The following is a 17,073-nucleotide window of genomic DNA, read 5'->3' on the forward strand; positions in this document are numbered from 1 at the left end:
GGCAGGAGGGTTGTTAACTAGTTCACTGATTTAAGATTAAAAAGCCAGAGGGAGATAAGAATTTTCTTTTATGCAGTGAGTTATAATCTGGAATGTGCACTACTTTGAAGTGTGATGGAATTAGGTTTAATTGTAACTTTCAAAATGGAATTGGATATATACCTGAATTTGCAGGGCTATATGAAAACAGGAGGAAAGTGGGTCTAAATGCATAGCTCTTTGAAAGAATCAGGAAAAACTGGATACTGGATCGAATGGCCTCCTTAAAGTGCTGTAGGGTTTTTTGAAGGTTCAGTCTTCTTCTTGGGAGTCTGGTCTGATCCAAGTGCCACAACCTGCGCCATGGGTACGGCAAGGAGGCAGGCCCCAAAATCCGCCCCAGCAGAAATGGAGATCAAACCCCATGCTGTTGGCACTAATCTGATCCACACTGGCTGTCCAAGGAATCTGCATTGTTGTGGCAACATACACTTTTACATGCTTTTTGTTGTCTGGAGCTATGAGCAGTGATGGCAGAGGCTCCAGTTTCTTTCCATCACATGGCTGACCAGGAATCTCTCCCACTCTTACCGTCAGCCATTGATGTGTGTTGGAAGGATTCACAAATTGAATCTCAACCTGTTTGCCCGTGTTATTAATGCACGCCATCAAGTCCTGGAGTGGGACTTGAAACCAGAGTTTCTGGCTCAGAGGTAGGGATGCTACCCACTGCACCACAAGGCTGTGAAGGCTCAGTACCCTGATCGATAATCTGTTATTTGTAACTTGAATTGGAATGAACGTATTTCCTTTGTGTTGTAGTGCCAGTTAACAGCCTATAATTTTTCACTGATATAACTCCACTTTACCCATCTTTTCACTTTCTTCTGTCGTCCACTTTCTTCTTCATTCTCACTTGGGAATTCTCATTGATTTATATATTTACTGTCATTGCTGTTTGCTTAGTAATTTGCCCAATGGGATCTCACCAGTACCTTGTACAGTAATGGTGTGACCACTTTTTTTTCAGCTTTCTTTTATCCAATCATGGAATGAATGGGCACAGCATTGAAGAAAGTCATTTGGCCCTTTGGGTTTCTGCCAGTTGTCTTCAAGAGCAACACAGCTGACCCCACTCCCTTGACTTTTCTCCAAAGCTCTGCAAGTTTTTTTTTCTCTTCAGATAGTTATCCAGTTCCCCTTTTGAAAGACACAATTGAATCTGCCTGCTCCTCACCCTCAGGCAGTGCAGTCCGAGCATTTTCTAGTCAAAGGAGTTTTCCTCATGTTGCCTCTGGCTCTTTTACCAGGCATGTTAAATCTGTGTCCTCTGATTCTTGACTCCTGTGTCAACAGGAAGAACAGGAACTCTGTCCAGACCGTTCATGATTTTGTACAACTCTGTGAAACCTCTTTTCAAACCTCTTGTCTCAAGGGAGAAGAGCCCCAGCTTCACCAATCTATCCACATAACTGTAGTGTCTCACCCTGGAACTGCTCTCTCAAATCTTTTCTGCACCCTTTCTAATGTATTCACACCCTTACTAAAGTGTAGTGCCCACAATTAGAGTTGGTATGCCAGTTGAGCCCGAACCAGTGTTTTATGCAGATCTATCATAACTTCTGTACTTTTGTACTGCTGTTTATAAAGCCCTGGATCCTGTATTCTTTAACCCAGCCTGCCCTGCCACCTTCACAGATTTGTGCAGGTGAACCCTCGGGCACCTCAGCTCTTGCACCCCCTTTAGAATTGTATCTTTATTTGATATTGTCTTTCCTCATTCTTGCTCCGAAATGTATCACTTCACACTTAACGGCATTAAATGTCATCTGCCCTGTGTCTGCCCATTCTTCCAGCCTGTCTATGTGCTCTTGAAGTCTACCACTATCCTCCTCACAGTTTCACGGTTCCTTCCAAGTTTTGTTTCATCTATAAATTTTGAAATTGTGCCCTGCACACGCAACTCTATGTCATGAATAAACATTGGGATAAGCAGTGGATCTAATACTGATCCCAGAGGAACCCCACGGTATGCCTTCCTCCAGTCTGAAAAGAACAACTGTTTATCACTACTCTGTTTCCTGTCACTCAGCCAACTTCATATCCACATTCAAAACAAAAACAAAAATAGCTGGAAAAACTTAGCAGGTGTGACAGCATCTGTGGAGGGAAGATAGAGTTAATGTTTTGAGTCTGTGTGACTCTTCATCAGAACTAAAGAAAAATAGAAATGAGGTGAAATATAAGCTGTTTAAGGGGGGTGGGACAGGTGGAGCTGGATAGAGGGCCAGTGATAGGTGGAGGCAAAGAAGAGATTGCCAAAGATGCCATAAACAAAAGGACAAAGGATGTTGACGGTGGTGATATTAGCTAAAGGATGTGCTAATGGTGACATTAAGAGTAGAAAGCAGGATGAGAAAGTGACAGATGGCCCTAGTGGGGGTGGGGCGGGGGGAAGGGATCAAAATAGGCTAAAAGGTGGAGATAAAACAATGAATGGAAATAAATTTAAAAATAATAATAGAAATAGGTGGGGGAAAATATATAAATTAAAAATATATATAAAATATCCACATATCCATTCATATCCACATTGTCACTGTGTCTATTATTCCATGGGGACAATGGTGCTTTAATTCCAAATGTTGAGTAAATTTTCTTAATTCATTTTCTGACTGATGATGATAAAGTACTTTGACCATGAAGAACTGGTCGAAGAGCCGCACAGAGATGTCATAAAGAAATAGCTGGATATTTGAATGTGCCAATTTGAACTTTCATTTACTGAAATAACTTTTCAGTATTAATGTTCACAGTCCTCTTGTAGTTTTAGTATTTTTGCACATATTAACCAAAGTATAAGATGTGAAATGTAAGAGGTTTAGAATATTTTAAATTGTAATTGTTTCAAGACGACTGAATTGCAGTTTATTTTTCCCGAGAAATGCTGCTGCAGGACTCAACTACTATTTCCTTTGGATAAATACTGTGGATCCATGAAATCTAAAATAAAAACAGAAAATACTAGAAAAACTCAGCAGTCCGGTAGCATCTGTGGAGAGAGAAACAGAGTTAACGTTTCACATCACTGTAATTCTTCAAAGCGAAGAGGAGTAGAAATGTGTTGGATTTTATAATGTTTAAGAGGGGGTGGAGCAGGTGGAGCAAAATAGAAGGTCAGCGATAGGTGGGAGCTAAGGAGCGATTTAACAAAGGTGTAATGGACAAAGGCAGTGTTAATGGTAGTGTTAAAGACTAAAGGAATTGCTGATAGTGGCATAAAGTAAGATAGCAGAATGTGTTAACAGCGAACAAGAGTCAGGCACTCTGTGAAAGTAAAACATAAAAACAAATGAAGGATGGCCCTGTGTCTGGATTAAAATAGGGGTAAAGGTGGAGGAGAGAGTTCATAGTCTGAAGTTGTTGAACTCATTGTTAAGTTCGGAAGGCTGTAAAGTGCCTAATCGGAAGATGAGGTGCTGTTCCTCTAGTTTGCATTGAGCTTCAGTGGAACATTGCAGCAGGCCAAGGATGGACATGTATGCATGAGAGCAGGTTGGTGTAGAACTGGAAGGTCTGGGTCATGCTTGTGGACAGACCGAAAGTGTTCTGCAAAGCTGTCACCCAGTCTGTGTTTGGTCTCTCCAATGTCACGGAGACCGCAGTAGACCAAATTGAAGGAGGCGCAAGTGAAGCACTGCTTCACCTGAAAGGAGTGTTTGGGGCCTTGGATGGTGAGGAAGTAAAGAGGCAGGTGTTGCACCTTCTGCAATTTCGTGGGAAGGGGATGAGGAGATGGGGAGATGGGGATAATGGAGTAGTGGACCAACATGTCACGGAGGGAACGATCTCAATGGAATGCTGACGGTGGGGTGGTAAGCGGAAGATGTGCTTGGTGGTGGCATCATGGTGGAAATGGCAAGGATGAATCTTTGAATGCAGAGACTGGTGGGATGAAAAGTGAGGACAAGGGGGGGTGCCTGTCATGGTTCTGGAAAAGAAAGGAAGGCTTGAGGGCAGAGGCGCGGGAGATGGGTTGGACACAGTTGAAGGCCCTGTCAACCACAGTGGGTGGGAAACCTCGGTTAAGGAAGAAGGAAGACATGTCAGAAGTGCCATTTTGGAAAGTGGCATCATCGGAACAGATGCGACGGAGGTGAAGGAACTGAGAGAATGGGCTGGAATCCTTATAGGAAGCAGGGTGTGAGGAGCTGTAGTCAAGGTGGCTGTGGGAGTCAGTGGGCTTGTAATGAATATTGGTGGACAGTCTAGCACCAGAAATGGAGACACAGAGGTCAAGGAAGGGAAAGGAAGTGCCAGAGACAGACTCGAAACATTAACTCTGTTTCTGTCTTGACAGATGCCACCAGACTTGCTGAGTTTTTCCAGCATTTTCTGTTTTTATTTCTTTTTTTCCTTGGTTTGGGTTGCAGGAAAGAAGTGGGTTTAGTGTTCTGGTTGTTTGGGGTTAGGAAGAAATAATGATCTATTGACTGAAAGTTTATCATTGTTAAGCCATTATAAATCTGTTTTTGCATCTTTCAAGTGGAGCATTTCCGTAGACAAATCTTTTCATTCATAAGCCTGTATATCAAATCTTTAGTATGTAAACTAATTTATTTAATACTATAGCTCAGTTTACAGTTTGACTTCAATCTTTTTACCAGTTTTCTTTTTCTCTCTTGTATTGGTTCCCCTCCTCACCAGCCTGTATAGTGAATGTCAATAGGACCATGTAGTCAAAACTTAGGCACCTTCTGTCCTTGCTCAAAGGTTAAGCAAACCTACATGCAACAGTGGTAGCTGAAAAGTGATTGGGAGGAGGAACGCTGAATTATTTTCACCTTTCTGGTCTGGGGTTTTTGAGAATAATTTAAGCAGCCTTACTGTTATGCTGACTAAGATCAACTAACCAAGCAGAGATCAGGGTTGAACTTAAGGTCTTAACTGGTGAGTGTGATTCACTTACCAATAGATAAATTAGCTGAGCTAATTTAGAATCAGAGAATTAGGGTGTGTGATTTGCATGTCTCGCAGCAATGGTCGGAGCCACATTACATTATCTACTTGCTGTTTATCTTAACTAATCTTTACGTTTATACTATACGAGGTGCTGATTCCCCAGCCTCTGACTGCTGGTTAGAGTTCTAACAAGAAAAAGTGCTGTAAGCACAGTTAAGTCATTTTGGTGAGGAGAAGTTGAACAACAGCTGCCTCAGGTTGTATATCAGTCCATTTACTCTGTTCGCGCGGACCATAATGTGCTGCTGATAATCAGCTTCCATTGGCTATTATCACCACCTCTAGGTTGTCGTATTCCTATCATCAAGCTTCACACACAAGTATGATAGTGTTGTATCACATTTTTGGTACAGAAGGCTTGTATCAGACGTGCACTATGACTTGAGTTAAATATTACACAGTATTGGATAAATGGTGCTTTTGGTGCACTTTGAAGTCATGCAAGAAAGGCTGCCAATGCTTTGACCATTTGTTTGGAAGGATAACAATTACACAGAATGCACTTACCAAGCATGTAACTAATTTAACCTTTCTTGTTGCAGATATTATGGAAATTCCAGAGAGCATCTCATTTTGCAAATCATTACAAGTAGCAGATTTTAGTGGCAACCCCTTGACCAGGTAATAAGAACGATGTTGCAGGAGCAAGCATGCCTTATTATAACATTCAGTGCCATTGTTTTAGTCTGAGCTGTTTGTCTGCAGCAAAACTAACAATGTAACTTTTAGGCATTATTAGTATTTTTGTAATTGAAGCAAATTTATGTAAAACGTTACGAAATGGGTGAGCAAACCTTTGAGGTGCTCACTTTCTGAAACATAATTTACAAATCAGATTATTTATCAGTCGAATAGTCTGGTTAAAACTATGATTATTGAAGAGAATGTGGGGCTCTGCAGTTCAACATCTCTTGCAGCTTTGTAATAGAACTGAAATTTTTTAAAAGTAGATTCCCCTGCAATATCATTTGCCTTTTGGATTCCCCAGGGATGTATTGTAGAGAATATTTTGGATACATGAGGCAACTGTACTGTTGTTAATAGGTGTATTCATTTTACGGATTTTCTTAAAAACTCAAGTGGGTAACTATTACATTTTTTAAAAAGATCTTCAACCATCCCAGACTCTGATTTATTTTGTGTATGCGTGCACCCGTGTGAGCATGTGCACGCACGTGGTCAGTCACGTATTTCCTGACTGGGTAGACAAACTTTGGAAGTCCATGTTGTCAGAAGGTTCACAAAGGAACAACAAGGATATATCTAGGACTAGAGCCCGCATCTTATGAGCAGAGACTTGTTGCAGAACTGAACTTGTTTAGTAGAGTGAAAAATGCATGAGGATGTGATACAGCGACCAATTTCTCTGGGGAATATATGAATAGAATCATAGAACCTTGTAGCCTATGAGCAGGCCATCATTCAGCCCATTTTTCCCATGCTTGTTTTTTGAAAGAGCAGTTGTGCTTTGTCCCACATCCCTGGTTATTGCACTTGACCCTCTGAAGTTCCTTATCCTCAAGCTCCTGCCCAATTCTCTCCGTAAAATTTATTGAAGGAATCAGCTTCCACCATCTTTTTTTAATTAGAAGGTTGCAGACCCCAACCACCTTGAGTGATAAAAAAATCCTCCCCCACCACCCCTGTCAAACACACACACACACACACTCTCACATCTTTTGTCAACGGTTTTAAGTCTATGAACTCTGGTTATTGACCCACTTGCCAGAGGGAATAATTTTTCTCTATCGACTATCAAAACCCCTCATCTTGAAAATCTCCATTTGGTCATCTCTTAACCTTTTTTCTAAGGAGAGTAGTCTTAACTTTTCCAACCTATCCTCATCCCTGGTAACCTCCTGATACTTCTCGACCCTCTCTACCCTTTCTAATACCTTTACATCATTACTGAAGTGTGGTGAGCAAAATTGTCTACCATATTCCAGCTGAGGCCCAGTCAGTGATTTATAAAATTCTAGCTTGACCACTTTGCTTTTGCATCCAATTCCTCAATTTGTAAACCCAAGCAATCACTACCTTATCAGTTTCCTGGCATCTTTAAGGATTTGTGTCTTTGGTCCCCAAGGTCTGCTGCTCATTTACATTTTCAAAAATTGTGCCGTTTATAGTATAAACGCCAGCAGCTGGAAGTTCCCCTCCAAGCCATCCACCACCTTGACTTAGAAATATATCGCCATTCCTTCACAGTCACTGGGTCTAAATCCTTGACCTCCCTCCCCAATAGCACTGTGGGTGTACCTACACCACATGGACAGCAGTGGTTCAAGAAGGCAGCTCACCACCACCATGAGGGCTATTAGGGATGGGCAATAATGCTGGCCTAGACAAAAATGCCCACATCCCATGAATGAATAAAAAAAAAAATAAATTTTCCATACCCCCCCCCCACCAAAGTGTACCACTTCACACTTCCCTGCATTGAACTTCATCTGTTATGCTTATGTGCATTGCACCATCCTGTCTATGGCCTCCCTGAAGCCTATAACTATCCTCATCTATATACACTATTTTGCCAAATTTTGTATCATCTGTAAACTTTATCATGCTGGTCCATACACCTGAGTGTTGGTAGTTTATAAGAATTGAAAGAATTAATTTGCCTAAGCCTGACTCTTGGGGAATCCCTTCGCAAGACACTTTCTCCTCTGAAAAACATCTATTCATCAACACCCTTTGCTTCCTGTCACTGAACCAATTTTGTATCCAAACTGCCGCTTTCCCCTTTATTCCATGGGCTTTCATCTTCTTAATTAGTTTCCTATGTGGTACTCTGTTGAATGTCTCACATATATGCATTCACTGCACTAACTGGATCAACCTTCTCTGTTGCCTTATCAAAGAATTCACTAAGTTAATTGGATGTGATTTCCCTTTAACAAATCTATACTGCTTGTCCTTGTTTAATTCATGCTTTTCCAAATGAAAGTTTGCTGCTGATAACAGTTGCCAATAGCTTCCTTACCACTGAAGTTAGGTTAACTGATCTGTGGTTTCCTGGTTTATCTCTCTATTGCTATTTAACAACTTGTTGTCTGCTGGAATATTTCCCTTTGGATCCTTAATAGGCCAAACTTTTTCACTTGCCAACTGCTTGTACTTTACATATTTATGAAGTGTTTTGGGGTTCAATTTAACATTGCCTGCTAATCTTGTCTCTTTAACTTCTCTTTGCCTCCCATATTCAGCTTTTGAATTGGATTTCATCTGGCTCACTAATGTCATTTAGGGAAGAAAATTTGCCACCTTTATCCATTATGGCATTTATGTGACTCCAGGCCCACAGCAATGTGGTTGACTGTAAACTGCCCACTGAAATGGCCTAACAAGACACACTTGATTCAACCATCACCACCTTCTCAAGGGTAATTTGGAATGAGTTATACAAGAACACAAGAAATAGGAGCAGGGGAGTAGATCACATGGCCCATCGAGCCTGCTCCGCCATTGAGTACGATCATGGCTGATCTTGGGTTTCCATTCCACTCCCCTGCCCCCCCCATATCCCTTGATTCCCTGGGAGAACAAAAATCTCTCTATCCCAGCCTTAAATATATTCAACGATGGCACATCCACAATCCTCTGTGGTAGAGAATTCCAAAGATTCGCTATCCTTTAAGTGAAGTAATTTCTCCTCATTTCTGTCATAAATGATTGGCTCCTTATCCTGAGGCTGTGCCCCAACACAGTGAAAACAATTTCTCAGCGTCCATCTTATCAAGTCCCTTCAAAATCTTGTATGTTTCAATAAGAATGCCTCTCATTCTTCTAAACTTCAGAATTTAAGCCTAATTACCCAGCGTCCCAGGTTGTCATAGGACAACCCCCTCATCCCAGGGACCAATTTAGTGAACCTTCACTGTACTGCTCCAATGTGAGCATTAGAAGTTCCTTAATTGTGGAAACCAAAACTGCACTCAGTATTCCAGATGTGGTCTCACCAAAACCTAGTATAAATCTAGCAAAACTTCTTTTATTCTTGTACTCCAATCCCCTTGCAATAAAGGCTAACATGCCATTTGCCTTCCTAACATCCCATGAATGACTGAAAAGATATCTCATACTGTAGCATACTCCACTTGCCCTGCTTCATTTCTCAAAACCAGATCCAACGCTTTGTTAATACAAAATCAAAATGCAGCAGATGCCAGAAATATGAAATATAAGTAGAAAATGCTGGAAATACACAGGTCAGGTAGCATCTGTGGGGAGCAAAATAGAGTTAATGTTTCAGGTTGATGACTTTTCTTCAGAGCTGAGTACTTAAGTTCAGGCGAAGGGCCATCAACCTGAAACATTAACTCTGTTCCTCTCTTCACAGATGCTGCCTGACCTGAGTATTTCCAACATTTTCTGTTTCTATTCTAACACCTGCGCTGGAGTTATGTTGATAGGGGAAGTTTTCTAGTGCACATCAGAAATTCCCCTCCTTTGCACAAAGTTTTTTCCAGTCTATATTCGATAATTAATGTCTCATGACTACTATATTTTTGTTACACACTTCTGAAATTTGCTAACAGATTTGTTCATCTACCTCCTCATAACTGTATCAAGCTCCAGAAAAAAGACTCCACAATATCACTGCACCCACTGTCTTCCTGAAATCAAGCCAAGTGGAATCAGTCCTGGGACAATGAATATGCCTTTTCTATTTAGAACTGTAACAGCATCCTTTATCAATACCACCATGCTCCCGCTCGTTTTCCTTCTCTTATCATTACTGAGTGCTTGATAATCAGGAATATTAATCCAATCCTTGTCTGGTTTGAGCCATGCCTCTGTTAATGAGTAGTGAAATCAGCCTTTGAAATCCCTGTGCAAGCTCCTTTTTCATGCCTCACAAAATGGGAAGATTTTTAGCCTCTGATGGTGAAATGGGCAGTTCAATGGAATAGGCAGATTAGCCCCGTACCCATAATGTTCTGTGGTGCAGCTCCATTAGGTTTCTCATCTCTTTACAGAAATGGAGTACTCATAATGTCTGATTCAAGCTACTTAGCAATTTAATTAAATACAACATTAAACTATTGAAAGAAGTAAAATATTTTGCATAAAATGAGTAACCAATAGGTACAATGCTATTACTTAATTTGTACACATGGTAAAACATATTTTCTGGAGAAATTGCATCGCATGTTGTACTGAAGTATGTTTATGTCTTAGTAAGATATTGATGGGATTTTGGCCTTTGGATGTTCTTAAGTTTTCTGAGATGAGCACTATCATTTTGTGATGTTTTGGTATGTGCTATCCTCTGATGAAGCCGAATAAATTGAACAGAATGATTTTGCTTCCATGTGCTGTCAGAGGAAAGGCAGTAGAGGGTTGGGGCCATTTGAACCAGTGTAATTCAGTGGCCGTTTAAAGTCATACATTGTGCCCTTACTTTTTATAGTATTTTACTTTATATTTTTTAATCCTTTAATTAGAAAAAAATTGCACTAGCCTCAAACGGTGATGCATACGATTTTCTCTGCAGTAGCATGAGGCGCTGAGAAATGTATAACTGAGGTATTATGCTGGCATCCACCAGCGGGAGCATGTACTGATAGCGTGACAGGCTTCCATTACAATTATATTTATATTAGAATATGTTAACCCAAGTGTTAACAAATGTGACACCAGGAAGTACAGTTTTGTAGATGGGATGTGTGTGCAGATTTAAGTCTTTTAATACATTATATACATTGTACATTGAGGCTCTGCACTCACATCTACTGGTAGTGATGTGTACAGAACATTATAGTGACTCTTGATGATCTGTCTGCAGGTTGCCTGAAAGTTTTCCTGAGTTGCGGAACTTGACATGCCTCTCCCTGAATGATATCTCACTACAGGCACTTCCTGAAAATATTGGAAAGTAAGTTTGACTGCTTTCACAGCGGAGCTTCTTGACTCTGAGACACACAGCTTAAAAACAGGCAAATAAATTTGCACCTGTTATTTGTTGCTTAGAAGTTTTATTGCTATAACTATATGCTACCTCCATGCAATGCAAAATAACTAGGAGTAATTAGCTGGCAGTTGTCACAAAACGCTAATATTTTTCGGCTTTTGAAAGAAAGGGCTGGGCAGATGAGGGACCAAAAAGAAAATTTTCCCATGGAGACATGGCTGAGGCACTAAATGGGCATTTGCCCTCTGTCTCCTCTGTAGAGGAGCATACTGCTAATGTCGCAAGAAAGGATGAATGGATAGAAATATTACATGGGATTGAAATAGATAAAGAGGAGGTACTGTACTTAAATTGCTGGCAGTGCTCAAAGTAGCCAAGATACCTAGTCCAGGTAGGATGCATCCTAGATTGCTGGGGGAAGTAAATGTAAAAATAATGGAGAGTTTGGCCATAATCTTTCAATTCTCCTTTGATACAGGAGTGGTGCCAGTGGACTGGAGAGTTGCAAATGGTACATGCCTGTTCAAGATGGCAGGGAGGGATAAACCTGGTAACCACAGGCCCGTCAGTCTAACGTGGGTGTCTGGGCAACTTCAAGACCAAATTTAGTTGTCACTGGAAAAGTACAGGATATTAAATAACAGCCAACATGGGTTTGTTACAAACAAATAGGTATCCGGCATACTTGAGTGCTTCATTTAATAGCAGAGAATTGTTGAAGGTAGTATATGTGATGTGCATATGGACTTTTAGAAGGTATTTATTTACTTGACGAATACTTAGAATGGGGGGGATTATCTTACAAGGAAAGGATGGACAGTCTGGGCCTGTGTCCACTGGAGTTTAGAAGACTGAGAGATGATTTTCTTGAAACATATAAGATCCTGAGGAGAGTTGACAAGGCAGGTGCTGAAAGGATGTTTCCCCTTGTGGGAGAGACTAGAACTAGGAACACAGTTTAAAAATAAGAGGTCTCCGATTTAAGATGGAGACCAGGAGAAATATTTTCTGAGGGTTGTGAATCCTAAGAACTCTCTTCCCCAGAGAGTGGTGGAGGCAGAGTCCATAAATATTTTTAAAGTATAGATAGATAGATTGTTGCCTAACAAGGGAGGTTATTGGGGGGGTAGGTGGAATGTGGAGTTAAGGCCACAATCAGATCAGCCACGATCTTTTTGAGTGGTGGAGCAGGCTAGATGGCCTACTCCTGCTCCTAATTTGTATGTTTGTATATATTTGATAATGTGCCACATAATAGATTAAAGGAACTGTGTCACTGTGGACGAGATTGTCTAAGAGACAGAAAGCAGGGACAGAAAGCGGGGAGTAATGTTGAATGGTTGTTTGTCATTCTGGAGGGAAGTATTCAGTGGTGTCTTCCAATGGTCGGTATTTGGTCCGGTGCACCTTTCATTATTAGTGACCTGGACTTGAGTGTAAGGGGCCTATTTCAAAGTTCGCAGATGACGTGAAGCCTAAAAATATAGGGATCAGTGAAGGGGATAGTAGCAGACTTCAGGGAGACATAGGTAGACTGGTGACATGAGCGGACACATGGCTGATGAAATTTAATGCAGAGGTATGAAGTGATGTATTGTGGTAGGAAAAATGAGGAGAGGCAATATAAACTAAGTGGCAAAGTGGTTGCAGGAACAGAGACTTAGGGGTTCACGTACACAAATCTTTAAAGATGGCAGGCCAAGTTGATGAGCTGTTAAAGTGTATGAGAATCTTGCTGTTGCAAATAGAGGCAGATACTTGAAAAACAAGGCGGCTATGGGAAACCTTTATAAATCACTGGTTAGACTTCAGCTACAGCATTGTTATCTAATTCTGGACACCACACTTTGGGAAGGATGTCAGAGGGTGCAGATCTAAATTACACTGTTCTCTATAGAGGAAAGGAGACTGAGGGGAGATGTAATTAAGATCTGCAAAGGAAATGAGGTACTTTGATAGATTAGACAGGGAGAAACTGTTTCCGCTGGCAGGAGAGTCAGTAACCAGAGAACACGGAGTTAAGTTAATTGGCAAAAACTCCAGGGTAAAATGAGATTTCTTTTTACATAGGGAGTTGTTATGTTATAGCATACACTGTCTGAAGTGGTGGGTGAAGTAAATTGAATATTAAGTTTCAAAAGGAATTTGATAAATTCTCAAAGGAGAAATTTGAGGGGCCACAGGGAAAGAACAGGTGATGGAGCTTGTTGGGTAGGCTTTTGAAAGAACTGGCACAGACATGATAGGCTGAATGGCCTCAGTCTGCATTGTATGATGCTATGACTTCTGTGGTAACTAACTAATTACAGTATATAGTCACTGAGGCAATCTGAATTTATTACTTGAGCCTACATTTAATATTCACCTGAGTATAGCAGACGTTAATCTCTACATTATTTTGTAGTACAGGATTTTAGAAGACATGCCAACTTGTTGATTCAGATGGTGATGTGGATTATTTTATGAGCATGTGACTTGTCTAATTGCTATCTCTCTAATGATTGCTTTTTCAGTGATGTTGACATCCTTTCTGTGTTGGAATTATCACTGCCAGCAGGGTTGTATGTAGATCAGTATTGTTTTTAATGGTGACTATTGCTTGGCAAATTGAAAATAAGGGAAATCTATTGAAGTGTTATAAGAATCGGTTGAGTCATCCTATTGATAGACTGGTGGACTGTTTTGCATGTGGTCACATTGTATTTTCAAGTGTATGGTTTTAACTTTTTAGGCAAAATAACTGGCAACTTCTAGATACCCCAGCGAAATAAATAGCCTTTTCTAGATTCTTGTGGCTCTCAAAAAGCACTGCTGCTGTAAGGTTTCCATTTATCAGAGTGTATCTAGCTTCAGGGTATATTGATGCTTCATGCAAGCTCACCAGGGTCATTTGGCAATGCTATCCTGTGTGAACAAAACAGGAAATTGAGCCGACTCTAAGAGCAAGATTTTAAACATCCAAAGATATGCACAGACATGCAAGCTGCAACATTTCACTTACAATACTATTTGAATATGTTTGTGAAAATAACCAGATTGTCTGTTTTCCTGCACTGTGACCAGAATCTGTTGGTACTTTGTTAATTAACTTGTTGAGTCTTCGAAGCCACTGTTGTATAATTGTCCTTCATATGGAACAAGGAAGACGGTGTGAAACCAGCTTTTTTTTATGTATTGATCATTTTCCATGTCATGACTCGTATACCACACCCTCATGTGCTTGCCAGTGCCAAGTCAAAGTCTAATGAACTAATAGTTATCTTCAGAAAAATTAAATTGGTAGATTGCTGGAGTTGTGGGTGAGCACAATGGCCTTTCACCTCTCTCTGCTGATGGTAAGGATCTGGTTTGTAATGAGTTTGGGGCAGTGCTGATCTGGTTTTGACTGAGTCTCAGCAAATGATTGCTCCTAAGTGATGCAAAATGAGAAACCTCAATAAAACAACAGGATAGATGATGTGGTGGATGTAAAAGAAAAACCCACTCGTGCAGCAAGGAGGGCCCTTTTGAAGGTGCCATTAAGGCAAATTGTTAAGGTAGAATAGAAGGAACTTTAAGGTGTACACGCTGTTACGAGTGGATATGCCAATGCTGGGTGTCCGAAATGGGATTTGGTCATGGGTTAGAGTAGTTTCAATAACTCCCGAAGACAGCCAGCTTTTTTTTAATTCATTCATAGGATGTGGGCTTGGATGGCTGGGCCAGCATTTATTGCCCACCCCTAGTTGCCCTTGAGAAGGTGGTGGTGGGCTGCCTTCTTGAACCGCTGCAGTCCATATGGTGTAGGTACATCCACAGTGCTGTTAGGAAGGGAGTTCCAGGATTTTGACCCAGCGACAATAAAGAAACGATGTATTTCCAAGTCAGGATGGTGAGTGACTCAGATGGGAACTTCCAGGTGTGGTGTTCCCATCTATCTGCTGCCCTTGTCCTTCTAGATGGTAGTGGTCGTGGGTTTGGAAGATGCTGCCTAAGGATCCTTGGCAAATTCCTGCTGTGCATCTTGTAGATGGCACACACTGCTGCTACTGTGCGTCGGTGGTGGAGGGAGTGATTGTTTGTGGATGTGGTGCCAATCAAGCGGACTGCTTTGTCCTGGACGGTGTCCAACTTCTTCAGTATTGTAGGAGCTGCATTCATCCAGGCAAGTGGGGAGTATTCCATTACACTCCTGACTTGTGCCTTGTAGGTGGTAGACAGTTGTTGGGGAGTTAGGAGGCAAGTTACTTGTTGCATGATTCCTAGCCTCTGACTTGCTGTTGTATTTATATGGCTAGTCCAGTTCAGTTTCTGGTCAATGGTAAACCCCAGGCTGTTGATAGTGGGGGATTCAGTAATGGTAATAATATTGAGCATCAAGGGGCGATGGTTGGATCCTTTCTCGTTGGAGATGGTCATTGCCTGACACTTGTGTGGCGCAAATGTTACTTGCCACTTGTCAGCCCAAGCCTGGATATTGTCCAGCTCTTGCTGCATTTGGACATGGACTGCTTTTGTATCTAAGGAGTCGCAAATGGTACTGAACGTTGTGCAATCATCAGTGAACAAACCCACTTTTGATCTTACGATGGAAGGAAGGTCATTGATGAAGCAGCTGAAGATGGTTGGGCTGAGGACACTCCCATGAGGAACTCCTGCGGTGATGTCCTGGAGCTGAGATGACTGACCTCCAACAACCACAACCATCTTCCTTTTGTGCTAGTTATGACTCCAACCTTTCCCCCGATTCCCATTGACTCCAGTTTTGCTAGGGCTCCTTGATGCCACACTCAGTCAAATGCTGCCTTGATGTCAAGGGCAGTCACTTTCACCTCACCTCAGGAGTTCCTTTGTCCATGCTTGAACCAAGGCTGTAACGAGGTCCGGAGCTGAGTGGCCCTGGCAGAACCCAAACTGAGCATCAGTGAGCAGGCTATTGTTAAGTAAGTGCCACTTGATAGCACTGTAGTTGACCCCTTCCATTATTTTACTGATGATGGATAGTAGACTGATGGGGTGGTAATTGGCCGGGTTGGATTTGTCCTGCTTTTTGTATACAGGACATACTTGGGCAATTTTCCATGTAGCTGGGTAGAGGCCAGTGTTGTAGCAGTGCTGGAAGAGCTTGGCTAGGGGCGTGGCAAGTTCTGGAGCACAAGCCTTCAGCACTACTGCCAGAATGTTGTCAGGGCCCATAGCCTTTGTAGTACCCAGTGCCTTCAGCCATTTCTTGATATCACATGAAGTGCATCGAATTGGCTGAAGACTGGCATCTGTGATGCTGTGGACCTCCGGAGAGCCAAGATTGCAGGACTTTTGATGACAGCTCATTGACCTGAAACATTAACGCTCTTCTCCCTCCACAGATGCTGCCTGACTTGTTGAGTATTTCCAGCATTATCTGTTATCAGATTTCCAGCAGTATTTTGCTTTTACTAAGGTATGCATTTTGCACCGCAGAAAGTCATTTGCTGTGGAAGAAGAAGTCTGCCATTTCAACTGGACTGTATGTGTGTGTGTAACTATATTCAGTTAGGATACTATTTCATTTCCAAACAAGTTGCTTTGCCTTTTGAAAAAGACTGCTTGAATCCATCATTGATAGAATCATTGTTTTTACTTTAAGGTCTCAATTAAGTATAGACTTATTTGAAAAAAAATACATGTAATGTTTGTTGCATTCGAGCCCTTTTTAATTAAATGGCACGGATTAAGTGCAATAGAAAAATAGCAAGTACTCGTCCAGAAGCTGCTGTCAGCCTAATTTTTTATGGAGATCATTTTAACTTTTAAAAATGAACTTTGCACATCAAGCATTTATTGTGAAAGGTGCACATTAAATCTGTTTAACACAAAAAGTCCCAAGTTCTCCTTTTCTGATTTGCTGTTAATTTAATGATGATGATTAATTTAATCACAGGTAGCAAGGATTCCGCCGAAATCAATTAAGACATTGTTTTTTTCAAAATGTACAAATCTGCAGCGAAATTATAACACAACAATCCTATCATATCACCTTTTGAGTTGGCTGGACTACTTTCAGTGACCATGTTTAGTTTCTGATCCAGTCAAGTACATAGGCATACAAATAACAACATCAAAACTGTACACAGCTGTACAATAAAAAACACGATTTACCAAAAAAAAAGCAGCCATTGTGTATTACAAATGTCTTTGAG

The 17,073-nt window shown here is 41.2% G+C and overlaps 1 protein-coding gene across 4 annotated transcripts in view; it reads left to right on the forward strand.

The window, feature by feature from the left end:
* The window catches only part of lrrc1 (leucine rich repeat containing 1), a 158,005-nt gene that overhangs the window by 58,819 nt on the left and 82,113 nt on the right, over positions 1-17,073 (forward strand). For all 4 annotated transcript variants that reach the window (XM_041187133.1, XM_041187132.1, XM_041187134.1 and 1 more), the window contains 2 exons: positions 5,544-5,622; positions 10,790-10,879. In XM_041187133.1, the coding sequence (XP_041043067.1) occupies positions 5,544-5,622; positions 10,790-10,879 (169 nt within the window). The remainder of the gene's footprint in view (positions 1-5,543; positions 5,623-10,789; positions 10,880-17,073) is intronic.

The sequence above is a fragment of the Carcharodon carcharias genome, chromosome 5, assembly GCF_017639515.1.
Source record: "Carcharodon carcharias isolate sCarCar2 chromosome 5, sCarCar2.pri, whole genome shotgun sequence".
NCBI lineage: Eukaryota > Metazoa > Chordata > Chondrichthyes > Lamniformes > Lamnidae > Carcharodon > Carcharodon carcharias.